This window comes from Falco rusticolus, chromosome 10, assembly GCF_015220075.1.
Source record: "Falco rusticolus isolate bFalRus1 chromosome 10, bFalRus1.pri, whole genome shotgun sequence".
NCBI lineage: Eukaryota > Metazoa > Chordata > Aves > Falconiformes > Falconidae > Falco > Falco rusticolus.
In genome coordinates, this window is record NC_051196.1 from 31,888,060 (window position 1) to 31,911,774 (window position 23,715).

The window sequence follows — 23,715 nt, forward strand, 5'->3', positions numbered from 1 at the left end:
ATATTTACATGCCTTCTGCACATCTGCAACAGGAATCCGCGTCTGGTTGCCAAACACCAGGGGAAAACCATCACCATTGGCTGGGTGGCTCTGGCACGTGTTATAAAGCTGACAGACACAACTGTTTTCTTCTCATTTATTAGCATACCCCTTTGCTCTCCAAAAGAGAGAAGCACAACTGCCAACACAGCCTGCTACTCGTTTTTTTCCAACCACCCCCTCCAGCAGAAAGAGGGACAAAGGGAAGGAGGACCTGCGTGGGGACAGCAGTGTCTCCTGCTTCCCTGCCAGTGAGACCTGAGCAGGCACTTGCGATCAACTTGAGCAACACCTCTCCTGTTGTACCTTCTCATCCTGACAATCATTTTTAGCTCTTTCTGTGTATCTGACCTTTCTTAGCATGCAGAATGAGCCTATTTAATTAATACTCGCATATTCTCCCCACCCCCCCTGAATATGTCCCTGAGCTGGCAGCGATGCTGCTGTTCACCCCGTGTCCCAAACCAGAAAGCTTTTACTAGTGGGATGATTTTCTGGTGAAGCATGTGCTGGATGCATGACCTTTGTGGGTTTACACTGAAGAAGCTTCTGGATTCCTTTAGACAAACAAATCCCTTACCAAGCAGGATTTGTGCTTGTTTTGTAGTCTTTGTGCCGCTAGCCAGCTGCCACGCTTTCTCCTATCAGCAGCAGGTAAAGTGCTTCTTATATAGAGTGTGTAAGGGAGTTTGTGATGGGCTTGGGGACCCCTTGGGTAAAGCGTGGCGTGGGGCAGTGCTGTCACTGCCTGATGGCTGGCTTGCCACGAGATCTGAGTTTGAGACCTGCTTGTATTTGTGGCAGCTGCAAAGAGGGAACCATCAAGTGACTGATGCTGCAAGAGCCTTTGGACAGTTTTGCAGAAATGAAGGATTAGAGGGTGCATCTCTATGATGGGCTTTCAGCAAAAGCTTTGAACCGGACTTTGGAGACTTAAAAAAAAAAAAAAAGTTCATTTATTTTCCAGACTGAATACATTCCCTAGGGAAAGAGGGGAAAAAAATCTCAGTTTGGGCTGAGACTCCAACCTGCATAGCCGGGACAAAGCTTTTGGAGGTGTTTGGCTCAACAGACAGAGGAGATAAGGTCCGTGGGGAGTAACGGCTGGGAAGGGGGAAGGGATGAGCTCATGGAGTGAAATTGCCCAGAAGCAAAGCACAGCCACTCACTTTGCAATGAAAAGCTTTATCATCTCTGCACAGATTACTGCAGCTAAAAATAGCTCCAGCTCAAAGTAAACAGTTTTTTGAGTGTGCTCTGCCCTGCTGGCATGTCAGCCCCACACCGAGCCACCCTGCCGGCAGCCGCGATGCACGTCCCCACTGTCCCAGCGCCGAGGGGCTCCCCACTGCCCTGCACGGCTCTTCGACCCTGCCCGCTTCAGAGGTGGCCCTGCAGCCGGTTCGCTAATGAGTTTAGCCTCATTACAAGCTTTTTTCATTTCACTTGTTGATGAACCTTTCTGGATGAACAACTTCTATAAAAACAAAATGGGTCTGAGTGCTGATAATTCATTCAGCTGTCCCGACACCCATTCTCTCTTCCTTGACCGATGGCAAACCATGTTTTCCCTTTGACAGCAAAGAGTGGCTTCTCACTAAAGCTGCTTTTACCTGCCAGTTTCTCTTCTTCTCACGAATCTCCAAGTGCAAGCTGTTACTTGATGGCTTAAGATATTCACACTTTCCTTAAAGAGTCCAGCAGACTGCTGAAATATGTTCTGTGGGTTTTTTGATCAAAGTTTATTTAAAGTATTTATTTTGGGGGAGGAAGTCTGGGGAAAAAAACCCGAAGTTGTCACATTTTTTCCATGCGTATCTTGTGCCATTCCACATTTCCTTGCAATCTTGATGACATCAAGTGACACAGAGAGCTCAATGCCTGGGAAATGCAGCGGGAAGCTGCTCTTACGTGAGGAAGCTTCATGCTACATCAGCAGGCTATCACAGCGCTGCTCCAACCCCAGCAGCACAAGCTTCTGAGGGAAGCGAGGCTCAGGCTACAAAAACATTCAGGTCAGAGGCAGGTCAGATCCTTCAGAAGTGACATCTTGTCTCCCTGGGCTTTAAAGCTTCCCAAACAGTCCTTTGTGCTGGTGGTTTTTCTTGCTGGAGCAGGCAGCATGCAATCCAGCACAGCAGCATGGCTCCGGGGGTGGGTTTCTTTACATTAGCACCCTCAGGGATACTCTCACCTCATTTTGACTCATTTGCCTTACGAGATTGCTCTGGCTTTGTCCCTCCCCCCAGCTGAAGGTTGACTGTCAACCCACAGAACAGCTTGTTGCTCTTCCCTGAGCCCTGCTCTCTCGTCCTGTGCTGCACCGCAGCAGTGAAGGTGGCACCCACAGCGCAAGCTGCAGGGCATTGTAGGACCATCCCTTCGCTGGGGTGCTGCTCCCTGGCATCCCACTCTGTGATGCAGAGCTAAAAAAAAGCACCGCAATTCTCTGCAGACCAACTGCATCATCAACAGCAGCAGCAGCCAACAGAGCAGCGCCAAACCTCCTGCTGTCCAGAGCAGCAGTGACATTGCCACCAGTCCTAGACCACAGGGGGTAGCACAGTATAAAGCAGATGGATGCAACAGGCAGCATAAACCTCATCAAATACAAGTGTATCGGTAAAGTAGAAGCCATTAAAGGCTGATTGTGACTGCAGCTGAGTCAGTTGGCTCAAGGCTGTAATGCCATCCATCACGTGGAGCGTGCCGTGCCAGGCAGCTGTAACGTCTTCTCACTATGGTGGGATAGGAACTGCATTTACTCAGAGCCCACACCTCTGGGTGAATGTCTTATGGTGTGTGGAGCAATAGGACAAGAAACAGTGAACCTGAGAATTAACTAGACATTCAGGTGGCTTTCCAGTGAAAAATGTCAACTCTCATTTAAAAATAAGAAGGCTAAATAGATTGAAAGCCATGCATTTTTATCCTAATGGGTTAAGATTTCAGGCAAACTTTTTGGCATCTCGGGATTTATTTTTTTTCCCCTTGTGAAAAAAAAAAAATTATGTTCTGTAGAAAATTCGAAACTGCATTTTTCTACTTCAAAAGAGTTTTGATGGAAAATGTTTGACCAGTCCTTGTAGGGGATAGTGTTGGATGAGGAGGTCACTGCAAGGACATGCGAGTGTGTGCAGAGAAGGATGGACTCTTTGATGGATTCTCTCAGGGGCTTGTTCCCAGGACCAGACACACAGGGTTGGGAGGTCTGAGTAAGGCAAAATCACATCTTATTTTAAAAGTACATATGCTGTGCTCCTGGTTTTCTGAAGTGCTTTGTTGTTGCCAGTGCTATACATTGCCTGCAGTAACGGTGCTGGCCGCAGGCTGCCAAGCCAACGCCTGGGTTGCTCGTGTAGCATTTGCACCCTTACCAGGTTTGGCCTTCAGACCCTGCGCTCCAAGCGTTAGTGTGAAGCCGCTGCCTTCTGGATCGCTTTCAAACACAAGCTGGAGTCGAGAGAAAACTGCAGCTTTGGCCAGGCCAGTGTAGCAACCTCCCGAGGCTGTGCCGGTCCCTCGGCACAGCGTGGCAGAGCTCTCCTCCCTCTGTTGCATCTCACCAAGACAGGCAGGTGAATCCCTTACCCTTACTTTTAGATAAGTAGTAACGCGTGACTCAGAAGCACTGGGGAGAGAGACGTCTCAGGAAATCAAAGTGGCTTCCCAGGGCTGGTTTGGAAATAAACCCGAATTGAATCGGGAGGCAGAGCTACACGAGGTCAGTGTGGGGATGCACGGAGCATGGTGATGTTTTGCTCTGTTGAGGTCCGTTCCCCTTCCTCTGTGCCTCGGTATTGTCATCAGGGTGTTTCCTGCACTGCCTGCTGCTTTTGTTGGTGTTTTTATCTCTTCCTGCGTGCGATGGCAGGGGTGTGGGTATCTCACGGCAAACAGCGTGTTTTCAGGCGCACACACACATTCTGGCTGGAGTCAGCAGAGGTGGAGCGGGTCCGGCTGCGCAGCCGGTGCCGGGGCGAGAGGAGAGGCTGGTGCTCCTCGCCAGCACCCACCGGCTCTGGGGCCCATCTGCCATAGCAGAGCTGCCGGATGGCAGAGACGGCGCTTCTGTGTCTGTGGTGCTCAGCGAGATGGCAGGCTGGCAGAGCCAAGTCCTGGCTCTCACTGCTCACTTTGCCCTGAAATAAAAGCTCGTCTAGCTCAAACGGGGACTGGATCCAGTCCTTGGCAAACACCCTCGGTGCTCTCCAGTTCAGTCGTGCCACTTCTTCTCCCCTTACGAGGCTGAGAACTCCAGTGACCTTACAGCAGGGATGGAGTGAATCTTTAACTCTCTCAGCAAAACAATTAGCACTAACGAGCCCTGCTCCAGTCTGGGTGTTCAGGCAGGAGCAGACAGCACTGTGCACACCCTTGTGTGCTCACACACCTTGCTACACACTGGTAGGGCTGGGCTGGAGCAAGGGCCAGGAGGATGACTGGAGACCTGGCACTGCAATCACCTTGTTCGTTTGGCTTCAGCCACCCAGCAGTGTCCCCAAGGCAGACATAGCACAGGAAGGTGATACCACCCAGAGGGACCTTCCTGGACCCCTGTGGTGCCAAGAACAGCTCAAACTTCCTCTTGTTCTGGAGCCGCCCCGAGCTCATCGAGAGCTGCCAGGCTGTGCTTCACAGCAGGGTGGGTACAAAGGTACGTGCTCGATATTGCCTTGCCCTAAGCACCCTCCCCACCTTCAATCCAGGTGCTGTGCCCACCTCTGCATTTCACCCCCACATAAGGCTGGCATGCAGGGGCAGATGGAGCTGCAGCGTGCTTGGATTTTACCCTGTGGGAGTCAGTGGAGTAAAAGGCACTCTAAAAAGACACAAAGCTGTTTTTTTCTTGGGAGGCATTTTGTCAGCACTACACCTGGTAAAAGAGCTCAGGGTGCAGTGGCACCTTTGGCCAAGCCCCGATGGAGAGGGTGAACGGCGGGATGCAGCTGGGACGTGCACCCAAGCGATGCACCGGAGGAGGCAGGAGGAAGCACCTTGCAGCAGCTGCCGCAGCACCCGGCATCGAAGGGAGGATGCTCGGGCACATGCAGCTGCCAGGAGATGGGGTTACAAGGCGAAGCTAAACAAAGATCGCTGTGAAAAGGAAACGGATCCCTCCTGCCGACTGTAAGGTAGGAGTTGAGCAGTAGCTGCTTGACATCATCGGGATGAGCATTGGATTACAGCAGGCAGGGACTGACTTGGGAGGGAGGAGAACACGCCCCTCGGCCCCAGAAGTGCAACTTCATTTAGCAGCTCCCAGTATAAGGAAACAGCAAGTCTGAAACTGGCTGCGATCCCCTGGCCAGCTCGGCTGCTCGCCACACTGGGCAGAAACGCCAGCAGGGTGTAATCCAGCCTCGATCGCTTCCTCGGCAGCAGGACCGTGGAGCTGGGCATTCCAGGAGCAGCGGGACCCTGGGTGGCCGTAAGTAGGGCTGTGCAGGCATGTGGGGCAGGCGTGGGGCTGGGATGGATGGCGGGCAGGAGACCAGACTGGCAGCACAGAGAGCGGCTGCTCACCCGCTGCCCCCGGCTGTGCTACAAAGAGGTGGTTTGTTTAGAGATACGGTTAACTTTTACCTAACCGACTGTGAACAGCCAGAGTTTTGCTGCCCACAAACTGAGATGAAACACTAAGCTGCCTCCCAGATTTTTTTGTTGTTGGGAGAAACCGTTTGTAGGCTGATGGCAGGGAGGTGGCTGCTGCTTCACTTGGAAAATCGTGCAGTTCAGTGCTTGCTGCAAAGGGGTAGCACGGAGAGCAGATGTGGCGGTTAGAAGTCACCCAGGACTGTGGATCAGTGACCCCCGCAGGGATTTCTGGCCTCATTTCTGACACGCGCCCTTTTATTCCGAGCAACACGCCGGAGGGAATCCCTTACAGCATCGGGGTGGCTCTGTGCTTGCACGAGAAAGGATGCCAGTCTGCGGGACAGGCACCGTGTGCTGCCTGTGCGGGGCCATGGCATGAATCTACCACCCTTAGGGCTGTCAGGAGCTGCAGGGCTGCCCAGGGCTTCCCTTCGAACTGCAGGCATAAGTGAGAGCTTTGCAGCGTGTGACAGCAGAAGCAGGCTTGGAGGCTCGCTGGCATCCAGCTTTCCAAGCAAATGTTTTAACAGGCAAAGGCTCGGGATAAAAAAAGAACTGCTGTGTGGTGGTATTCTCAGGAGGCTTTGCAAATTCCTCCACCTCAGAGCTGTGTGTCTTTCCCTCCTCTCTCTGGAGTCCCCCAAGGAGCTGGTAGCGAGCCACAGTGATGAGCTTTCACATGCACGCGATGCCTTGGCCCCAAAGGGGTGTTTGGGAAATGTTTCCCTTTGCTTAGAGCGGGTAAATGGTTCTGCAGAACAAGAGCCAAGCACAGCTGTGAACCCAGAAGCAATGCCCTGGGTGACTCGCACTAAGAGGGGGACATGCTGCGGTCAAATGAGCAAGAGGCAGCTGCAGCGGGGATGCTGCAGCAGTGCAAGCGCGAGGGGAGACTTGTGGAGTGGGGATGGCTTGACCGGGTGGCAGAGACCCTCAGATGGTTGCAGCCCTGCAGGCTCTGGGATGTTCACCCGTGGTGAGGTCGGCGTGCCTGGCTTCGGTAGTTGTGGGGCAGACCTTGGCTTCTGAAACTCTTGGCTGGAAAGGGCCACCATGCTAATGCGTGGCCACCCAACTGAGAAACTGCCTCTTTTCTGCTCTCGTGAGGGATGGTGTTTGGGAAAGAAGGTTGCATGAAGAGATCCTCAATGGCTGGATTCATTTATAGTGCTGATGTAGGTTAAATGGCCATTTACAAACATGGATGCACCAGGACTGCTTAATATACCTCAAGCACAGAGCAGGGCATTGAGTCAGTCCTTCAGACAGAGTTCCACATGGATGTACAAGTCCCCCATGCCATCATTTTCAAGGACGCTTTCCAAAGAGCATGGGCTCCGATGCCTCAAAAAGCTGGAGACCATTAAATACCGTATATGGGCTCCCAGCATAGGCAGCTTGGCCACAAAGAGATGGAAACCCAAGGACTTTCATAGCCATGCATCTTCCAGCCACCCAGCATTTCTGTACTCAGGGGCCAGTTCTGAGAAGCTCTACAGGCATGCGGTGAGCTAGAACGAGGACTTTTGCTTTTTTCCTTTATCCTCTTATTCCAAAGAAAACTAAAGCTACTTTTGAGCCCACTCAGAGGAATACCCAAAGGTACATAACCCTGCCGCCTGATATAACTATGGAAAACATTTTCCAAGTTAATATTTCCTGATCTCCCACATTTCAGGGCCAGGTCCTGCAGCATACTGCTGTGTGTTAATCCCTGCAGCCTGTCTGGGCGACTAGGCACCAGCATTATTCCTGTTTTCCGTAGGCTACACACAAAGCAGATGATTTTCCTGGGTTCATACAGGTCTGTGGCACGGTCAGGGATGAATATACAAGTCCATAAGGAACAGCAGAAGCTGCAACCCAGCCTTTTGTTTGCCTTTCTATGCCATCCAGTTCTGGTCTCTCCCATTTTCACCTTGTTCACACTCTCAAGGTTTCCTTGTGTCACCAAAGCTGTATTTATGGACTGATCCAGAAAACAGGGTTTCCATCACAGTACCCATTTTAGAGGGGAGGGAAAAAAAAAAAAACCCAAAACCAAAAAATGACCATGCTTCTAGTTGTCTCTAGCCCCATGACTAGAAAAAGCCAAGTCATAAGGGAGCTGCTCAACAGTGAGAAGGGCAGGTTCAGCTGTGGGTGGACTTTGTCCCCAGCTCCTCACAATGGCAGCTGGAGAGGCTGAGACATCGCTCCAGGGCTCAGCCGGCACCTGTAGCGCGAGCGGGAAGAACGGCCACTGGACTATGAATGACCTGTTCCCCGGTTTGAAAGCTCTCACTCCCTCCGAGCCCACGGGGATACGTACTTTACACCACCTGTTCCTGGCTTGCACAGTGAGCTCCCCAACGCTCCCTCCCCAGCAAAGCCCCGGCGAGGCTGGGCTCGCTGCGCTTTGCACAGCTCCTGCACGCAGGCACGCTGCCAGCTGCCAACCACTGCCTCAGGAACTCCCCAGCAAGCAACAAAATGCCAACTTTTGTTGATATTTGCAGTGATGTAATAAGCCAAACATATCCCCACCAGAGAGTCATCAACTTTACTGGAATTACCATTTCCACAAAGTGCAATTAATCTGTGGTGCTCGTCGACACAAGGTATCGCTGGAACAAAGAGCTCAGAAGGCATTTTAATGGAGATCAGATAGTTATCTCAGTAGCAAAACAATCCTGGGTATGATTAAGAGGACATTGTATTTTAAGGATTATAAAACTTCCTGGATCAGAGTAATTAGTGACTTATGAAAAACATTCCACTATAGTTACAAGCTTTCTTGCACCTCCGAGGCCAAGGATGCCAGCTGCTGCCGGGGACAGGGCACTAGAGGAGGCAGTGGGCTCCTGTTCCCACCAGCAGCGCGTGCAGCCTGTTGTTTACCCAGGAGTCAAAAGACACTAGAACAACCTTCTCTCTGCTGCCATCACCTTGCTTGAAACCAGAAAGGATTTCCTCCCTGGATCAAAAGCAGCACCATAACAGCTGCTGTGTAGAATGATGCTGAATCCCACCAAAAAGCTTTCAGAGTTTTTTTTGTTTGTTTGTTTTGAACATATATTCATTTTGAAGCAATGCTGAGAGCATCGAGCTTGTTTTGTGTGTTTGTTCCTTTTGGGTAACAGCTGATAAACATGGAGGGAATCTGAACCTCAAACACGTGCATCATGCTGATGCCCTTGTAGTTCATTCCTGATGGGGTATGGATGTTTAGCTATGCCGTGAACATTTATTTCCACAGGAGTCCCAGAATAATCCATGTACCTTGACGGGTTATAGGACTAGATCAGGAGATGTAAAGTGTTCTTCTTTAAGTGACTTTACCCCATCCTTAGGCATACTGCATGGACCTCACCACCCTTAAATCCCTGAACTCTGTGTAGGTTATTGCCTGGCCTTTGCACAGAGGGGCCTTCAGAGCTCTGCCCGTCACCCCAGGAGCAGGACCAGATGAACTGGAAAAGGATGAGCCTTCAGGGATGGAGCAAGGGGCTCAGCTTCAGGTTTGCAGACTCCAGATTCCCCAGTGAGAGCTGTGGGAAGAAATATTGAACCAGAGCCAGGGCTCCAGGGTTGGAAAGCCAGTACCAGTTGCTTAAGAGTTTTCATCACCAAAATCAGCCTGCTTTGAAAGAAAAATGTGTTTCACCCCACATCCCATCAGGAAGAGGGCTGTTCGGTGATAAATTGGAGCAATGATGCTCTGAAGTAGAAGTTTCTTTAAGCCTTTCTTGGCAGAGGGCCACATATTTCGAGATATTTTGCAACACATCAAGTGCTGGAGGTTTAACTGTTTGGGCTGTGTAACACACAAGCCAGAGCAGGGCAGGAAGGCAAAAGAAGAAAATAAAGACTTATAGATTTCCAAAGCTGCCTTTCTTCCTTCCTGCTTTTGTTTGCCTACTTGGTGCCCCAAAAGGGTGATGCATATTCCCCGAGTTGTGGGAATACTGTTTCTTTTCCGGTCCAGCGTTTCCAGTAAGCACTTCCCTGTGAATGGGGTGAACACCAAAAAGTGTATTGTAAAATCTCCACGTCTTTGTCTGGCTACTGTCATGATCATAATTAGTATTTTCCACTTCTGTAAGTCTGTCATCTGCAGATCCGAAAGTGCTTTACAAATATTTGAAGCATCTAGCGAGGGGAGCGAGTATTAATAGCTCCGTTTAACAGATGGGCAAACGGACACACAGAAGCAGCAAGTGCCCCGTCCTTGAAGCAGGACCAGAGCCAGCAAGTTGTCGGCTCCAACAGCTAGGGAGTTTTAAAAGTGGGTCAAAAAAATAGAGAGAAAAGCTGTAGATCTCTCCCAGCCTGGAAAACGATGGGGAATAGTTCTAGCCAGAGTGGTACTCAACACCGATGGGCCAGACCAATCAATTGCTGGATGAGCTACGGCTTATATGGTTAAATGGTTTTTCTCTTGCTTTCTGTTCTGTTAATATTTGTCCCTGGGACAAAGTGGAAAAAAAATAGTCCATAATGTTCCAAAAAGTCTGAAAGCTGAAACAGCTGCTAAAATAAGCAAGTGTCTTGTTTGGCTGGGCTCTGCAGGTCAGGAGATTGCAACGCACCCACAGATGTTGAGGCCACAGAGGAAATGTCTCTGAGTGGGGCTTGGGGACAGGGGGGAAGGCACAGCCATGCACAAACAGCAAAGGAACCCAAGGTTTCTTTGTGCAGCAAAACCCATACAGCAAGGTGATTACAAGTACCAGATCAAGCTTCCCCTTTTGCCTTGGAAAAGCCGACACGGAAGTGTCACTTCTTTAAAGGGCAGTGGAGCTGCAAACCGATGGTCATTTATACACACCCCCCCACAGCTGCCGGTCCCCCCGTGGAGCAGGTCAGGCAGCATGAGTGGCTGCAGCTCTCCCCGGCACACTCACAGGTCAACAAAAGGAGAAGCAAAACCAAGGAGAACTTCTGCAAAGCCAGCCCCTGGCTGGCCTTTCCTTGCTCTTAGACATGAAAGGCCAAACCTCTGTTGGCACAAACCCTCCCGAGGTGCCATACGAACACCCGCAGCCCTGCGGCTGGTGTCCCCAAGCCAGGCTCCAGCTGAGCCTGCTGGGCAGAGCCCCGCCAGACCCCACATCCCCTCGGCTGTCCTAGCTGGTGGAAAACAGCTGAGCTTTATGTTTCCCAACAAAAGCACAGATTATGTTTTCTTACATTTATTTTCTTTCCCTTCCCCAGAAGCTGTTGCCCTGCTGCGTACGAAGCTTGTTTGAAGTCATGTCCAGAAGGAAAGTCAACTAACTCAGGTAAAGATTCACACTATGGACTGATAAAATTTTTATTCACAGGGAGATATTACACAAACAGGAATGAGGTTTTCCTTCCCATTTCATAGAGTCACTTGTCCTCCCTCTGTATATTGTGAATTACTAGACGCTAGAAAGCTGCTAAAGGGAAAAAAATACCAATAATTTTGCTGGAATGACTTTCCTGCTGTATTTTCCATACTTCATAGCCATGTACTTGTCCCAGGCAGTGTCCCAGGGCTGACTAAGTGCAGCCCCTAGTGCAAGCCATGCCTCTCCCCTGCCAGCCACACGGACATCGTTTGCAAATCCTGCTTGCAGGCTGCCCGCGTACTTTGCATGGAAATATCCTTTGCCTGTACACAACCATGTAAGCGAGTTTTGCTCTGCGGGTAGAGCGAGCCCAGCAAGATCCAGGGAACCCCCAAAGCTTAACCTTTTGCAGCACTTGTGTAAACGGCAGATCTGCCAGCTCAGACAGTCCTTTTTATGGTTTCGCTTCCATGGCTGCTGTGCCCAGAGCATCTCCTCAGTCCTCATGTCATCTTGCTGCTTTCTCTTGTTCCTGTGCTCAGCTCTCCTGTACACAGATCTGCCATGGTTGTATTGTTTGCTGGTCTGGCTATGCAGGATCTCAGGACTCTTTGGCACACGTAGACATTTCTCCTGCAGGTCCCTCAGAGCAGTTCATCTCCTGCATCCTTCACCTATATCCTGCATCACCTGTATCCTACACCTGGGCTGCCTTTCAAGTGGACCATAACATAGCTGGCAATTCATTTCATTAGAAGCTTCACCTTTTCTGAGACTGTAACTTGCAATGATTGCTGAGCATCCCAGTGTAACGTTACAGGCACGTCTCGAGTGCTGCCTCGACTCGTGACTAGATGTCACATCCCTGGTGACTTACGCAGACAGATTTACCCTGCCTGCAGAAGCTGCTATCACCTGACACAGATGTACAAAACTTCACCCATCACAGAAACAGTCAGAGAAGGGGGTGTGCACGCCAGCAGAGCTTTCCCTGCCCATGTGGAGGTCCCAGCAAAGTCACACAGCCAAAGGGACTGCTGATCTCAGTGGGTAATGGGAGCCGTGGAGCCACCCAGAAGGGCTTAGCTCAGCCACTTCCCACCACCAGCCTGCGTTTCACTCCTACACTTCCCTTTTCTATTGTATGTAAAACACCAACAGCACCATGCCAGGCACCCAATCCCTCCCACAGCTCCCAAAGATAGATTTTCCCAGGCAAGCACTGCCCCTGCCTGGGGTGGGAGGTCTGGGGCCAGCTTGCTCCCCTGCCGTGGCAGCCAGAGCTAAGCCTGGTTTTGCTAATCAGCCTCCTTCCACACTGACGCTCCGAAGAGTTGCCCCGGTTCTTTTTAAGTACTGTTGGGAGCTGCCAGGGCTCTCGCACCTCAGGAGGCTTCACAGCTTCTCACTCAGCCCCTTAGACCACACCAAGTCCGAGGGGCTCTGTGGATGCTGGATGAGACTTTCTATGGGGTTGTGCAAGCCTGAATAAGGAAAAGCCAGGACAGGTGGCTCTGAGCCTCACACCCCCCGTGCTAAGCAGAGCCCCCTCACCTAGCAGCAGCCAGAACTGCACAGGCACAGCCTGCACAGCACCTCTTCCAAGCCAAGCTCTCCTTCCCAGCCACACCAGCACTGCTCCCACACAGCAGGAGAGCCCCACTCCTCACATCACAAAGAAAAGCTAGACAAAATTACTCTTTCTCATTAGGCATAAAAATCTGTTCTCGCTCACCTCTGTTGCCATAGAAAGGTCCTCTTCCACCCAGAAACAGAGCCATCCCATCGAGGGCTGCTATGGCTCACACCTTCCTTTTATGTGTGACAAGGGCAGCTGTGCTAGGATAGAAAATTAGAAAATACCCCCAGCTGCATCTCCTCAGCACTTACTTGACTTCTCCTTGCTCAGGGAAGCCTGCAAGGTGTTGGGGAGGTGGTGCTGGCAGTGAGGGACCCTGGGCCAGGAATTCAAGCGGGGTTTGAGTAGGTGATGTTCACTCAGAGGTCAGCACCTTGGTGTGATCAGAAGACCTGTGGGACCACGGCAGGGGTTTCCAGCCTTTGAGGTGAAATCCAGTAGGGACTTTTCTTCCTGAATGATTTGGGGGAAGACTGGGAACCCAAGTCTGGAGGGGCTTTCCATTGCAAAGGAATCCACCCCGTGGCCAAGTTTGATGCACATCACAAGCAGGGAAAATACACGAGTCTTCCTGGAACATGCCTGTGACAGCAGCTGTGGGGCTTTTGCAGCTGAAGGGTTTAATGTGACTTGTCTGTGGTTCATCTGCTTTGCAAATTTGCATTAGCAGATCTTCCACGCAGTCACTGGTTTTGTTCATGTAAAAATATGTTGACAAGTAAAGGAAGGGAAAGAAGAAATTAGGAGAAAATAAAAATAATGGAGAAGGGACTCATGGCCTCATACTTTTTACAGCTTTGAAAGGGTCTCTGCAGGGGACAGAGAGACACTTGGGTGCTAGCTCACAAGGTGATGGGTGCTCATGGCCATGCTGGGTGAACACAGGGAATCTGTCTCGCTGCTTTCTGTGCAGAAGTCAGAATATCATGTCCACCCAGTGTGCCTCAAGCCACCTGGCTTGAGGGGGTGAAAAATGTCGGGGGGGAGAAAGGTGCCAGCCTGCCACATCCTAAGGGCTGCTAGGGCTGAGTGTGCCTCATCCCGCTCTGCCACCCCATCCCTCGGAGGGATGTGCACCTTTCAGAGGTGGGGGGGATGACACCCGAGTGCCCTGATTTATTAGCACTTTGAAGCTGTGGGATGTGAAAAACAAGTTCAACCCGGGAACAAAACAAAAATACAACTGCTGTCACGGCAACTGTCTCCAGATGCACAAAGAGACCAATTATTTCCATTAATCAACTTAGTGAGAAGCTGCAGAAGAGGCTGAAGCTGTAGCCAAGGCTTGGTGCTGAGAGGAGGGAGGAGCAGAGAGCTCCATCAACTCTGGTTGCCAAGGCAAACTGTGATTCCTGCGTGGCACAGGATTTTTGGAGCAGATGCTCAGCACCCGTTCCCGTGGGGCTGGCAGAGGGGTGCTGCCTGCTCCAGCCATGGGGATGCTGGCTGGCAGTGCTGCGTGGCCAGAGCTGGGCACCGGGCTGCCCTCCTGGCGGATGGACAGACGGACAGACTGGGTCCCTCCCGCCTTCACCCACACATCCTGACCTTAACGAGATGCCGGTGGGGCTGAGCAATCCCCTCCTGGCTCCCACACTCCCCGCCCCAAGCCTTCCCCTCTCCCATGGGGACTGCAGCAGCGCACATAAAGACTCACCCTACCCCTATGCCAAGGGTTGGACGTGATTTTGAAATCTGTCTGGAGCTTCTCCTGTATCAGCTGGGAGCCAGGCAGTGGCTGGGAGGATGTGGGGCAGCAGGAACTGCCTGGGACAGCAGAGACACTGCAGCAGGGGTCCCTGAGGGTGTGCTGAAGGCCAGGAGGGAGGGGATGGAGTTTAAGGGGCTTGGTAGAGCTAAATGCAAAGTTTGTGAAGTTGCAGAGGAGTCTCCAAGCCTAATCTTAGACCTGGGGCTAAGCAATTAGTTACCAGTTCTACAGGCATTAAGTGGCCTTTATACTGTAAAACCAGGCCAAAGCAAAAGGAGGGATCTGCTTGTGGACACTGAGCCCCAGTCCCCCTGCTGTATCTACTCTTTTCCTAAATTAATTATAAATTTCCACTAAGTCCTAGAGAACCCTAGAAGCTCTGCTCCTGCAAAACCACTGCAGTGGCCGGAGAAGCTGTGATGTCTGTGCTGACTGAATTGATTGTATTTAGTGTAAGAGCCAGAGGGTGCAGAGTTATGAGGAATCCCACAGCAAAAGCTTTCCAAAAATACCAGTGTGCCATGCCTAGCCTTGACATCTCTTCACCACTGAAGTGTGGTGAGGCATTTTCACACTATTCTTGCCTGGAAAGAATTTGCTCAGCACGGGACACATGTGCCCTCATAGGAGACCAGGCTGCTGCCATGATCCTGCCTGTTTCCTCAATCCACTGGGAAACCTGGGGCTCAGCAGGTTGGAGAATATCAATTCTGGCCAACGAGACCCGTCACCATCACATTTTGACGGGTCCACAGACCCAGCAGGAAAGCAGGAGAGCTCTGCGCTGATTCAGACCCTGTCAACAGCCCTACCAATGCTTGTTGCATACGTAGCCACTACCAGACCAGGCTCCCAACCGGGCATTTGCATCTTCAGCTTGGCTTCTGGCCACAGGTCTAAATTCTAGTGCATGGGGGTCATGAGCCACAGCGAGGCCTTTTAGGCATGAGCACAGGTCTAAAAATACTCTCTAACCCCAATAACACCATCGCAGAGCCCTCCTTCTTTGATGTGCAGCCCCTCACCCATCTTCCCAGACAAGACCCAGTGGAAAATTTGCGGAAATTCCAGCTGGAAGCTGTCAGACAGTTGGTGGAAACCCCCTGACCTCAAGTGATGGCTTCAGCCTACAGGATTTTTTTTCCTCCTTGCTGGATGCGACTCTCCCAGCAGGAAACCTCACAGCAGCCCCACAGGGAGCACAGAAATCCCGGTGCTCCCATCTCTGTGCTCTACCAGGCCCCCCTCTGCAGTAAACCATCTTACACTGTAAATATTTTAAAAGCCCAGCAGGGCTGTTGAGTATGTTTTGCTGTTGTTATGGATCCGGCCCCAGCAGGAGAGGTCTAATAATAGTCACTGTACCCTGGAATGAAAGGGCAAGGGGCACTGCACAATGCGGAGCGTCTGAAGGCGACCCTGTGACTTCATGCCATGGCCCCTGCAGGTTGCCAATGAAGGGGAGAGAAGTGGGATGCGATGCATGAGTAGAAGAAGGGGTTGCATCCCTGTTCCCTGGCAGAACTTTGAAATTTCACCCCAGAAACACAGCAAGGTTTAGCTCGGCTTTGTGGCTTTATGACTCTAGAAGTTTGGCGGCCAAAGGAGAGCATTAGACCTGCTGGTGTGACACCAAGCAGGTGGGAAAGCACGTCCCCCGCCGGGCTGTGGGATGAGGGAGCCATCTCCAACCAGAACCCGCAGCTGTTGGTTCTTGCCACTGGCAATGGGCTGGCCCAGGGCCCCAGATGGGCAGCAGCACCCCAGGACATCAGTCTGCTGGGGCTCCTGCTCCGGGAGCTCGGCATCGCGGTCCCTGCCCTCGGGGGCTGCCCGCTGCGGCCGCAGGGGGGGACGAGGCGCAGGTGTCCCAGGGGAGAGCACCGTGGGCAGGGCAATGCCTCCGCTTGCTCCTGAGGAAGAGGGACATCTCTGAAGGAAAGCAGGGTGGGAGCAGGCAACGATTCCAGGCTTAGTTAAGCAGGGAAATCCATTGCTGTGTTCAGCCTTTGAACCTCCTTCCTTACAGCAGCCCAGGGGTGCTGTGCTGGCTGCCCTAAAGGGATGTCTAAGCAGGTGACTAAGCCACCTTACGCCCAAAAATGTCACGGCTGCCATGCAGAGACAAACAGGACTTTCTCTGACCTAAGGGCCCTTTGTGCTCACTGCAAAGGTGGGTTAGGTGGAGCGGAAAATCCTGAGGATGGCAAGAGGTAAGAGGCAGAGCAGCAAGAGAGCAGAGCAGGCAGCGGAGGGGAAGCTGGCTGAATTCAGCCCAGCCTGCTGATGGCCAGCATCACTGTGGAGTCCAAAAATATCCCTTCCTAGCCATAAAAAGCCTACAGATTAACCTAGACAAGGGACAGATGCGATATCGTGTGAAGGGTTTCCTTGAAACTGGAATCCAGGGCTGGGTGTGACTGTAACATCCATCTGATCCCTGGGAGTTAGAGCCTGGCCACTGGCTCAGGTCACAGGGCTTGTGTTTGCCCTGCAGGCACATGGCCCTGTGTTGAGTTTAACCTGCCCCTGGCGTTTCCAGGTCATTTGTCTGCCATTCTTATATTATTTGCAGTAGCTGTTTGCTTGTAGTCCCTGGGATCTGTGCTGTGGAGAAGCAGGCAAACGGGGAAATGGGACTGAAACGCTGGCTTGCCAGTGGGACCAAGAGCGACACTGAGCTGACCCAAAAGAAATGCCCTGGTTTCTTCTACGGAAAGGCAGAAAAAACATTTAACCTTTGAATTTCTTAGCATCCACCTTCTAAATGGGTACAATTCAGCCCCAGTATAAGTATGGCTTGTTTAGCTGCAACCACCTACAGCAAAGCCAGCTGATCCATCAGCTGCTGGGTGACTTCCCTGGAAAATGCCGGTGAGCCCAGCTGCAATCCAAGAGCAAAACCGCTCCAGAAGCTGAGCTCATGCCAGCAAAGCCAAGACTATTACAGCTCCAGATTTTTTAGTCCTCACAAGACAACACAGAAAAATAAGTTGAGACCAAAGGGCAGGTTTGGCAGAGCCAGATTATTTCAGGGGGCATGGGAGCAGAGGCAGCTCTGGGGACACGTCGGGTGCCTGTGGCAGCTTGCCAAGGGGCTTCTTCACTTGTGGCCATCTGGAGGGGATACAACCTCCCTCCAAGCAGCACAGAAAAGTTTTTGAGGGATGAGCCACTGGCAGCAGGTCCTTTGTCACCGTGCCACATGTCCCCTGCCCTGCCTCCACAGGTTGGTATGCTGCGCCGAGGGTGCAGGGACCATTCCTACTCCCATCAACAGCAAGGAGGAAAGGGAGGCACAGAATGGCCCTCTGGGGACAAGCTGAATCATGTCTTCGAAGCACCCTGGAACCCCTTGCACGGTGTATTTGTGTGCTGTGGGCTTATTCCCACAACGCCTGGCAAAAGCTCTGGCAATGTGCTTTGCAAGAGCAAAATCATTCCCTCCTGCTGGCCCACGGGAGTATGAAAAACTGAAGGTGGGGGGCCGGCGGGTGCTGCAGCGCTCTTTGCACCCCCTGCCACTGCTAAATGACTGCCCACAGTGACACAGTTTCAGGTTGAACTACGTGGGCAAGAGGGAAAGTGATTCCTTTCTTGCCCCTGGCAGATGTTAAAAGATTCTTCCACTGACTAAAAACCCACTGAACTGTTACACATCTGCCTGGAAATGTGAAAATGCTCTTTGAAAAATCAGGTTTTTCTATCAAAAAATTGAGGTGGCTGCTCCCATCACCTCCTCGGTCTGACAGCTGCCTGGAGGTAGAGGCTGGTGTGTCCCTGCCAGCGGGGAGGGGTCTGCCTGCAAGGCTTTTGAGAGCCTCCTACCTTGAAAATCCTGAAGGAACTGCACAAATTTGAAAGCTTTGCTCATAAATCCGCCCTCTCCAGCTCTCTGCGCAGAGAGGGGAAGGCAGGAGCCTGCCCAGCCACGGAAAATAACTAAACCACACACGCCATCTGCCGTCCGCTGAGCTGGGACCAAGCCTGCCCTGAGCAGGACCAGCTTCTGCACACTTGGTTCCTTCCCCTGTTTTTAATCAAGATCCCATCCTTTTCCCATGTGATGGGGCATTCCGCCCTTTGGCACTGCCGCAGGTGAGCACACCCCCCGTTGGCAGCTACATCAAGGGACACCGGGAAGATGCTGCATCCCGGAGCTGGCCGGCTCCTGCTCCCCTGTCTGTAGAGTCTATCCTACGAACCAGGTGGTCCATCTCCGGTGCAAGTGCAGGAGGACTCCTGAGCATACCACCCCTGGATTGGCCTCACTGATGTGAAGGTGGACCCAGGATCACTTAGGGAAGCCTCCCAAGTCCGTATGCCATCGCTCCGGCAGCTACAGACAGTCAGCAGCCTGTGGCATGCCATGGGCTGTGAGGAGGACTTGTCTGGGAATGATGGATGCTTGTCCTGCCCTGGGCAAAAGGCGCTTTGCTCGCTGAGATCAACCAGCCTGCTGCATCCAGAGCGGGTGCCTCGTCGCAGGAAGGGCATGCCTGGAAAGGGAGGAGGGAAGTCAAGGAGAAATAACAGTTGGCATCTCTCCCTGGGACAGAGGATGCAGCTTTTGCTGGGGGTCATTTAACAGGGGCTAGATGGACACCAAGCCCTGAGGGGAGGCGCGTGTTTGCAAGGATGTGCTGGATTCAGAGAAGCAAATCTCTTGTCCTGGGGGGTCTGGGTGGGCCAAGCCCCACGACCCACCAGCAAACTGGTGCCAGCACTGCCTGAGCGGGCATCAGCACCAAGGAAGGAGTCCCTGGAGCTACCAAAATGTACTGGGTTTGTGCAGGTTTGAGGTTACTGCACCCTGCTCAGTCTCAGGAACGGGGAGAATTTAACCTCTTTTGTCCTGGCTATTGCTTCTTCGCCAGTATCTCCTTTCTAATGCCTGAACATTGGGGATTACAGAGCAAGGAGTGCGATTCCAGCCCAGGCTGGTGGTTTGCCAGCAGATTTCCCTAGTAGGAAGATCAGTCTTAAAGCAGGGTTTGTACAGGAGGCTAGGCAAATTTCTCAGCGGGTTGTTAACCCCAAGACACAAAAGCAAGTGAATGACAAGACGCTGAATTTTTTTTCATTACACACAAGTGTTTCTGATTGGGACCTCCTCAAGTATTGGCAGCATCAGCAGGGCTAAGGGCATTTTTCACAGTGAGTAGAATCACAGATAAGACAACAATCAATCTCTAACTTCCATGTAGAAAAAGAAACTAAGTGCCAAACTGAATAAAGAAGAGCAGGAGCAGAGCCCCAGGTTGCCAGGGCAGAGGCAGCGTGCGCTTGCGAGCTCTGCCCGGAGCCAGGACGCCTGCGCTGCGCTCCCCAGGCCGGTGAGCTCCCTGGACCCGAGTTACACCATCAGCTAGAATGAAAAACCAACAACTTAAGGACTTGACAGGCTGAACTAAAGGCTGGCTCACAGCGGGGCTGGCGTGTGACGAGTGGCTGCTCCAAGCCTTTCTTCATGCTCTGTGCTTGGCACAGACACCAGCCTGGAGCGAAGGGATCCAAACATCTCACAGAAGGGCTGATTTTCACATCTTAAAGTGCTTATCCCAAAGCAGTCCAGTGCGACACTTTTTCAGTGGCATCTGGCAGCCAGCGGAGATCAGTACTCACCCAAAGCCCCATCCCCACAACATGCTGCCCTGCTCCCCCAGCTTTCCAGCGGGTACCCATCCAGGCCCTGACCGTTCCCCATTACGAATTCAGGTTGGATCAGCACCCCATCCCCCCCACAGTGAGCCAGATTTGGCCTCCGTTCAAAGCTCCCATGGCATTTTGAGGCAGAAGGAGGGCTTTTTCTGTAGGAAAAAAGCTGCTGCAAGTGACCTTGCAGCTCCTAAAGAAGGACAGAAGCTCAAAAGGGGAGGCAAACGCCTTGTCTGCCTTGCTTTGCAATGGGAAGGCAGAACGAGGACCAGCAAGGCAGCTGGGATGGACCCTCCCTGCCCACCTGCCCTCACCCAGCATGATGGGTCACCCTCCGCACCATCCCACATGACAGGGTTGATATCTGAGATTTTAGTAGCTACTGTTAGAGGAGCTGGAGCAGAATTACAGGGACTATTTTTTCATGCTGTAATTTAACTCCACAGAGTAACCTAACCTGGGCAAAGCCATGACTCCAGGCTTGCTGAGCATCCTTGACCTCACAGCTGTGTTTTCTCTGCAGCATTTTGCAGGTGTATAGAGATGCAATGGAGGTAGAGTCCAGCACATACACCGACTTTATTTCCTGCGATCGGGCCGGTCGGAGGAACGCTGTCCATGACATCCAACGAGATGCAACCACCATCAGCATGCGCAAGCTGACCAAGGACCTAGGTGACCTCGCCGTTGAAGGAGCAGGTGAGCTGCTGCAGACACCGGTAAACTCAGCTCCTGGCGCTCAGGCTGGAAGAGCAAGGCACCAAACGGCAGTACGGCTGACCAGTGCTGCCTCTGGGAGCATCACACAGATGCTCAGGCCTTGCTACAGCCAGTGTCTTCATGCTCGGTGGGTACTCAGCTAGTGGGAGACTCCGCAGGCTGAGGGGCTGTTGCAGTGAACAGGGTGGTCCCTGGGTTCCTGGCACATGAGCACTGCACACTCCAGCCAAGACCCTTCGCTCGGCTGGTTTGTAGAGCCACTGGTGCTTGAACAAGCCATGGGCTGACCAAGAGCCATCCCACAGCAAATTACACATCAGGTATACCTTAGGCTTTATAGAAATCAAGTGTGGGGCAGGTTGTGGTTTGCTTTTTCTTTGCTGGTTGCTTTGGGTTGTTTTTTTTTAAAATCAGCCTTCAAATAGTTCCACGGTATCTTAAAGGTCACAGAAATAATTTTAAACACCACCAGCCACCTACAAATCTTCCCCTGTAGCCCAAACACGGCAGCAGGATCACCCTGCTCAGTATATACTGGCCAGCTGGCTACAAGGAGCATGAATCCTCTGTTCAGAGCACAAGCAAACCAGCCACTCTGATTTCACTAACGAGCAACAAAACATCCAGCACCACCGCAGAGGGTAAACTCAGTTTTTGCCCTTGCTCTTTTAGTCCTCCAGCCTACAATCTGTAACTATAAAACCACTTTAGAACACATTACCCTAACTGTACCTCTTTCAACATGTCCATACTAGCACCTCTCCACCCACCCATCCGTAACAAGGACAAACTAGAGCTTTTCTAACAGCCAGCATCTCAGCTAGCTGCCAGGATGTCTGGCAGGAATTCCTGGAGCACTTGTGAGTTGCTGTGGCAGGTTAATCCAGGAGAGCACATCCCTGCCCCCAGGCTCCCTCCAGCATCACCGGCAGCGTGAGAAGCATTTGTATTCCAGGAACGAGAAGGGAGAACCCAATAGTCTTAAGCCAAATATCTGGCCACAGGAGGGTAGCGCTAGGTCTGCAGGTGACAATCTGAATAAAATCAGTTGTGGCAACTACTGATCGCTTGTGTCCTCAGCAGGGTGTAACCGTGCTTTCTTCCCAATCCTCCCTTCTGCAGAAAGCCAAAGAGATGCCACTTCTTCTGAGAACGACCCTGGAGCAAGACCAAAGGGGCAAGAAAACAGCCCCTCCCCATGACAGTGTACAGGGGGTGGAATGGGCAGGAGGAGGGCCTTGCTGTGAACATTAAACCAGAATTTGCTGTTGAATCTGCGGACAAAATCCAACCTGGAACAGCAAGTTGTCTGTCAAATGCCTCTGCTGCAACCATTTTTGTTTAGAGCACCACAAGATGCTGTGCAAGGACTGACGCCTCCAAAAGACTTCTGCTCCCATCCCTAGTGATTTAGAGCAACACTGCCGTGGTTGTAGTGATATGAGCCATTCTCAAGATGCCTTAGCTGCAATTTTCCCCTAGGGGAAAAAACAGTTTCAGTAATAATAGACATGTCAGACTTTCCTGTCCAAGGTACCTTCCTCCTTTGCAAATTTAGACTATTATTTATTCTGTTTCCATAGATTAGGAATTTAGATTATTGGTTTTTCTAAGCCTCACCCTCATCTGCATCTTAGACCTAACCTGGCCTCTGGACTGTCCATGTGGTCCCTCATCAGGGTGGGCAGCAGGGAAGGGACCCGGCCAGTCCCGCTGCCTTCACGTCAAGCACCACTCACCTGTGCTGCTGCCACTGAGCATCAGGAAAGGACCAAAGCACAGCTCTGTGTGGATGAACTCCACCTACAGACCAGCAGCACCAGCCACAGGCATGTTTTTCTTCGGGTTTTAGCATTTTAAGGTATTGTTAAGGGGAGGGGAGAAACATTTTGTTGGTTTGACTGTTAAAATTCAGGCTTAACTTTGCAAGCTGTTAGCTGAAATGATCTCTGGTAGGATCTCACACCCTTCTCTCTTTTAGGAGACATGTTTTGTGTTAAAGATGGTTTGATAAAACTATATAAGCTGTTGGAATAAATAACGCAGCCTTCAAGTACTGAAGGAGGGGGTTTTTTTTTGCCTGGATGTTTCTCTTTCCTCTGTCTTGCCTCATAGCTGGTTGAGCTGGGGGTTGTTCCACCGGCTTCCCCTAGCAGGTGGACACGAGAGTGTGTTACAAGAGTCCCTTCTGTGAAAACCTGCAGGTTTGCAGCATCTGGGTGGAAGCAGATGTAGCTGGGCATGGAAAATGCTAGAAGTCTGCCCCACTTTCGTAGGTTTGCTGCCAGGCAGCACTTTTCCCACAGGTGTTTCACCCACCCATGGGAGCACTGCTCCCCTCAATACTGCCCCTGAAGTCAGGCACAAGGCTGGCTCGGGACTCGGGAGGTGCCGGTGGGAAAAGGTGTCTCCCCTGTGCAGCACAGAGCTACGAGGACATTGCCGGTACAGCTGTGGGAAGCAGCCACAGCCTGGCTGGGACCACTGGCCGGCGCAGGGACAAGGCAGAGCTGGCCTGAGAAACTCTCCACTGGTGACACAAGGACGAGCATCACCCTGGCAGCCTAGGGAAGAACTGAATGTTACGAGTTTGAAATTTATCAGAGAAAACAAGGCCATAAATAAGCAGAGAAGCAGCTGCCAGACAGGGAGAATTGTCTGTGGGCCTCTGAGAAGCGATGGCTGTGGGACCAGCACAGAGATGTCTGAAGCTCCAGTCCCCACAAGGAACAAGGGTTTGGCAGCCAGGTAGTGGCTGCATCTGCTGCTTTGGCAGCTGCAAACCAGCTCAGCTGCCGGAGCTGCCTGGATGCTATTGCAGCTCTGCCCGGCCAGCAGCCAAGAGCCTGCTCCCATTTTCCCATTCCCAGGGGCAAAACAGCAGGTAGCTGCTGGGCTTGGCTGACCGCACAGTTGGGTCTTTAAGCCCCATTTCCAGCTCTCCTCACTGCCACTGAACAGTATTTTTGGCTCACGCTGACACATCCAGAGAAAGCTGAAAGGCGGGTGCAGAGGGACTGTGCACCATGCAAGACCTCCAGCAGCCAAATGTG

General features: G+C 51.9%; 1 protein-coding gene across 2 annotated transcripts; it reads left to right on the forward strand.

Annotated features, from left to right (window-relative positions):
- The first annotated feature begins 5,076 nt into the window (after window positions 1-5,076).
- On the forward strand, window positions 5,077-22,733 carry PKIG (cAMP-dependent protein kinase inhibitor gamma). 2 transcript variants are annotated; one of them, XM_037402366.1, is made up of 4 exons: window positions 5,077-5,174; window positions 10,834-10,901; window positions 20,466-20,641; window positions 21,785-22,733. In XM_037402366.1, the coding sequence occupies exons 3-4, from the start codon at window positions 20,491-20,493 to the stop codon at window positions 21,862-21,864; spliced, it is 231 nt and encodes a 76-aa protein (XP_037258263.1). In that variant the 5' UTR covers window positions 5,077-5,174; window positions 10,834-10,901; window positions 20,466-20,490; the 3' UTR covers window positions 21,865-22,733. The 2 variants fall into 2 exon arrangements, with proteins under 2 accessions (XP_037258263.1, XP_037258262.1); XM_037402365.1 differs by lacking the exon at window positions 5,077-5,174 and adding an exon at window positions 5,249-5,470.
- The last annotated feature ends 982 nt before the right edge of the window (window positions 22,734-23,715 follow it).

What these genes read in the sequence shown, in the direction of transcription:
- PKIG (XM_037402366.1), top strand. Translation starts at nt 20,491, where the DNA reads ATGGAGGTAGAGTCCAGCACATACACCGACTTTATTTCCTGCGATCGG. An exon ending in CCTCGCCGTTGAAGGAGCAG is followed by an intron (nt 20,642 to 21,784) that starts GTGAGCTGCTGC and finishes TCCCTTCTGCAG; the next exon opens with AAAGCCAAAGAGATGCCACT.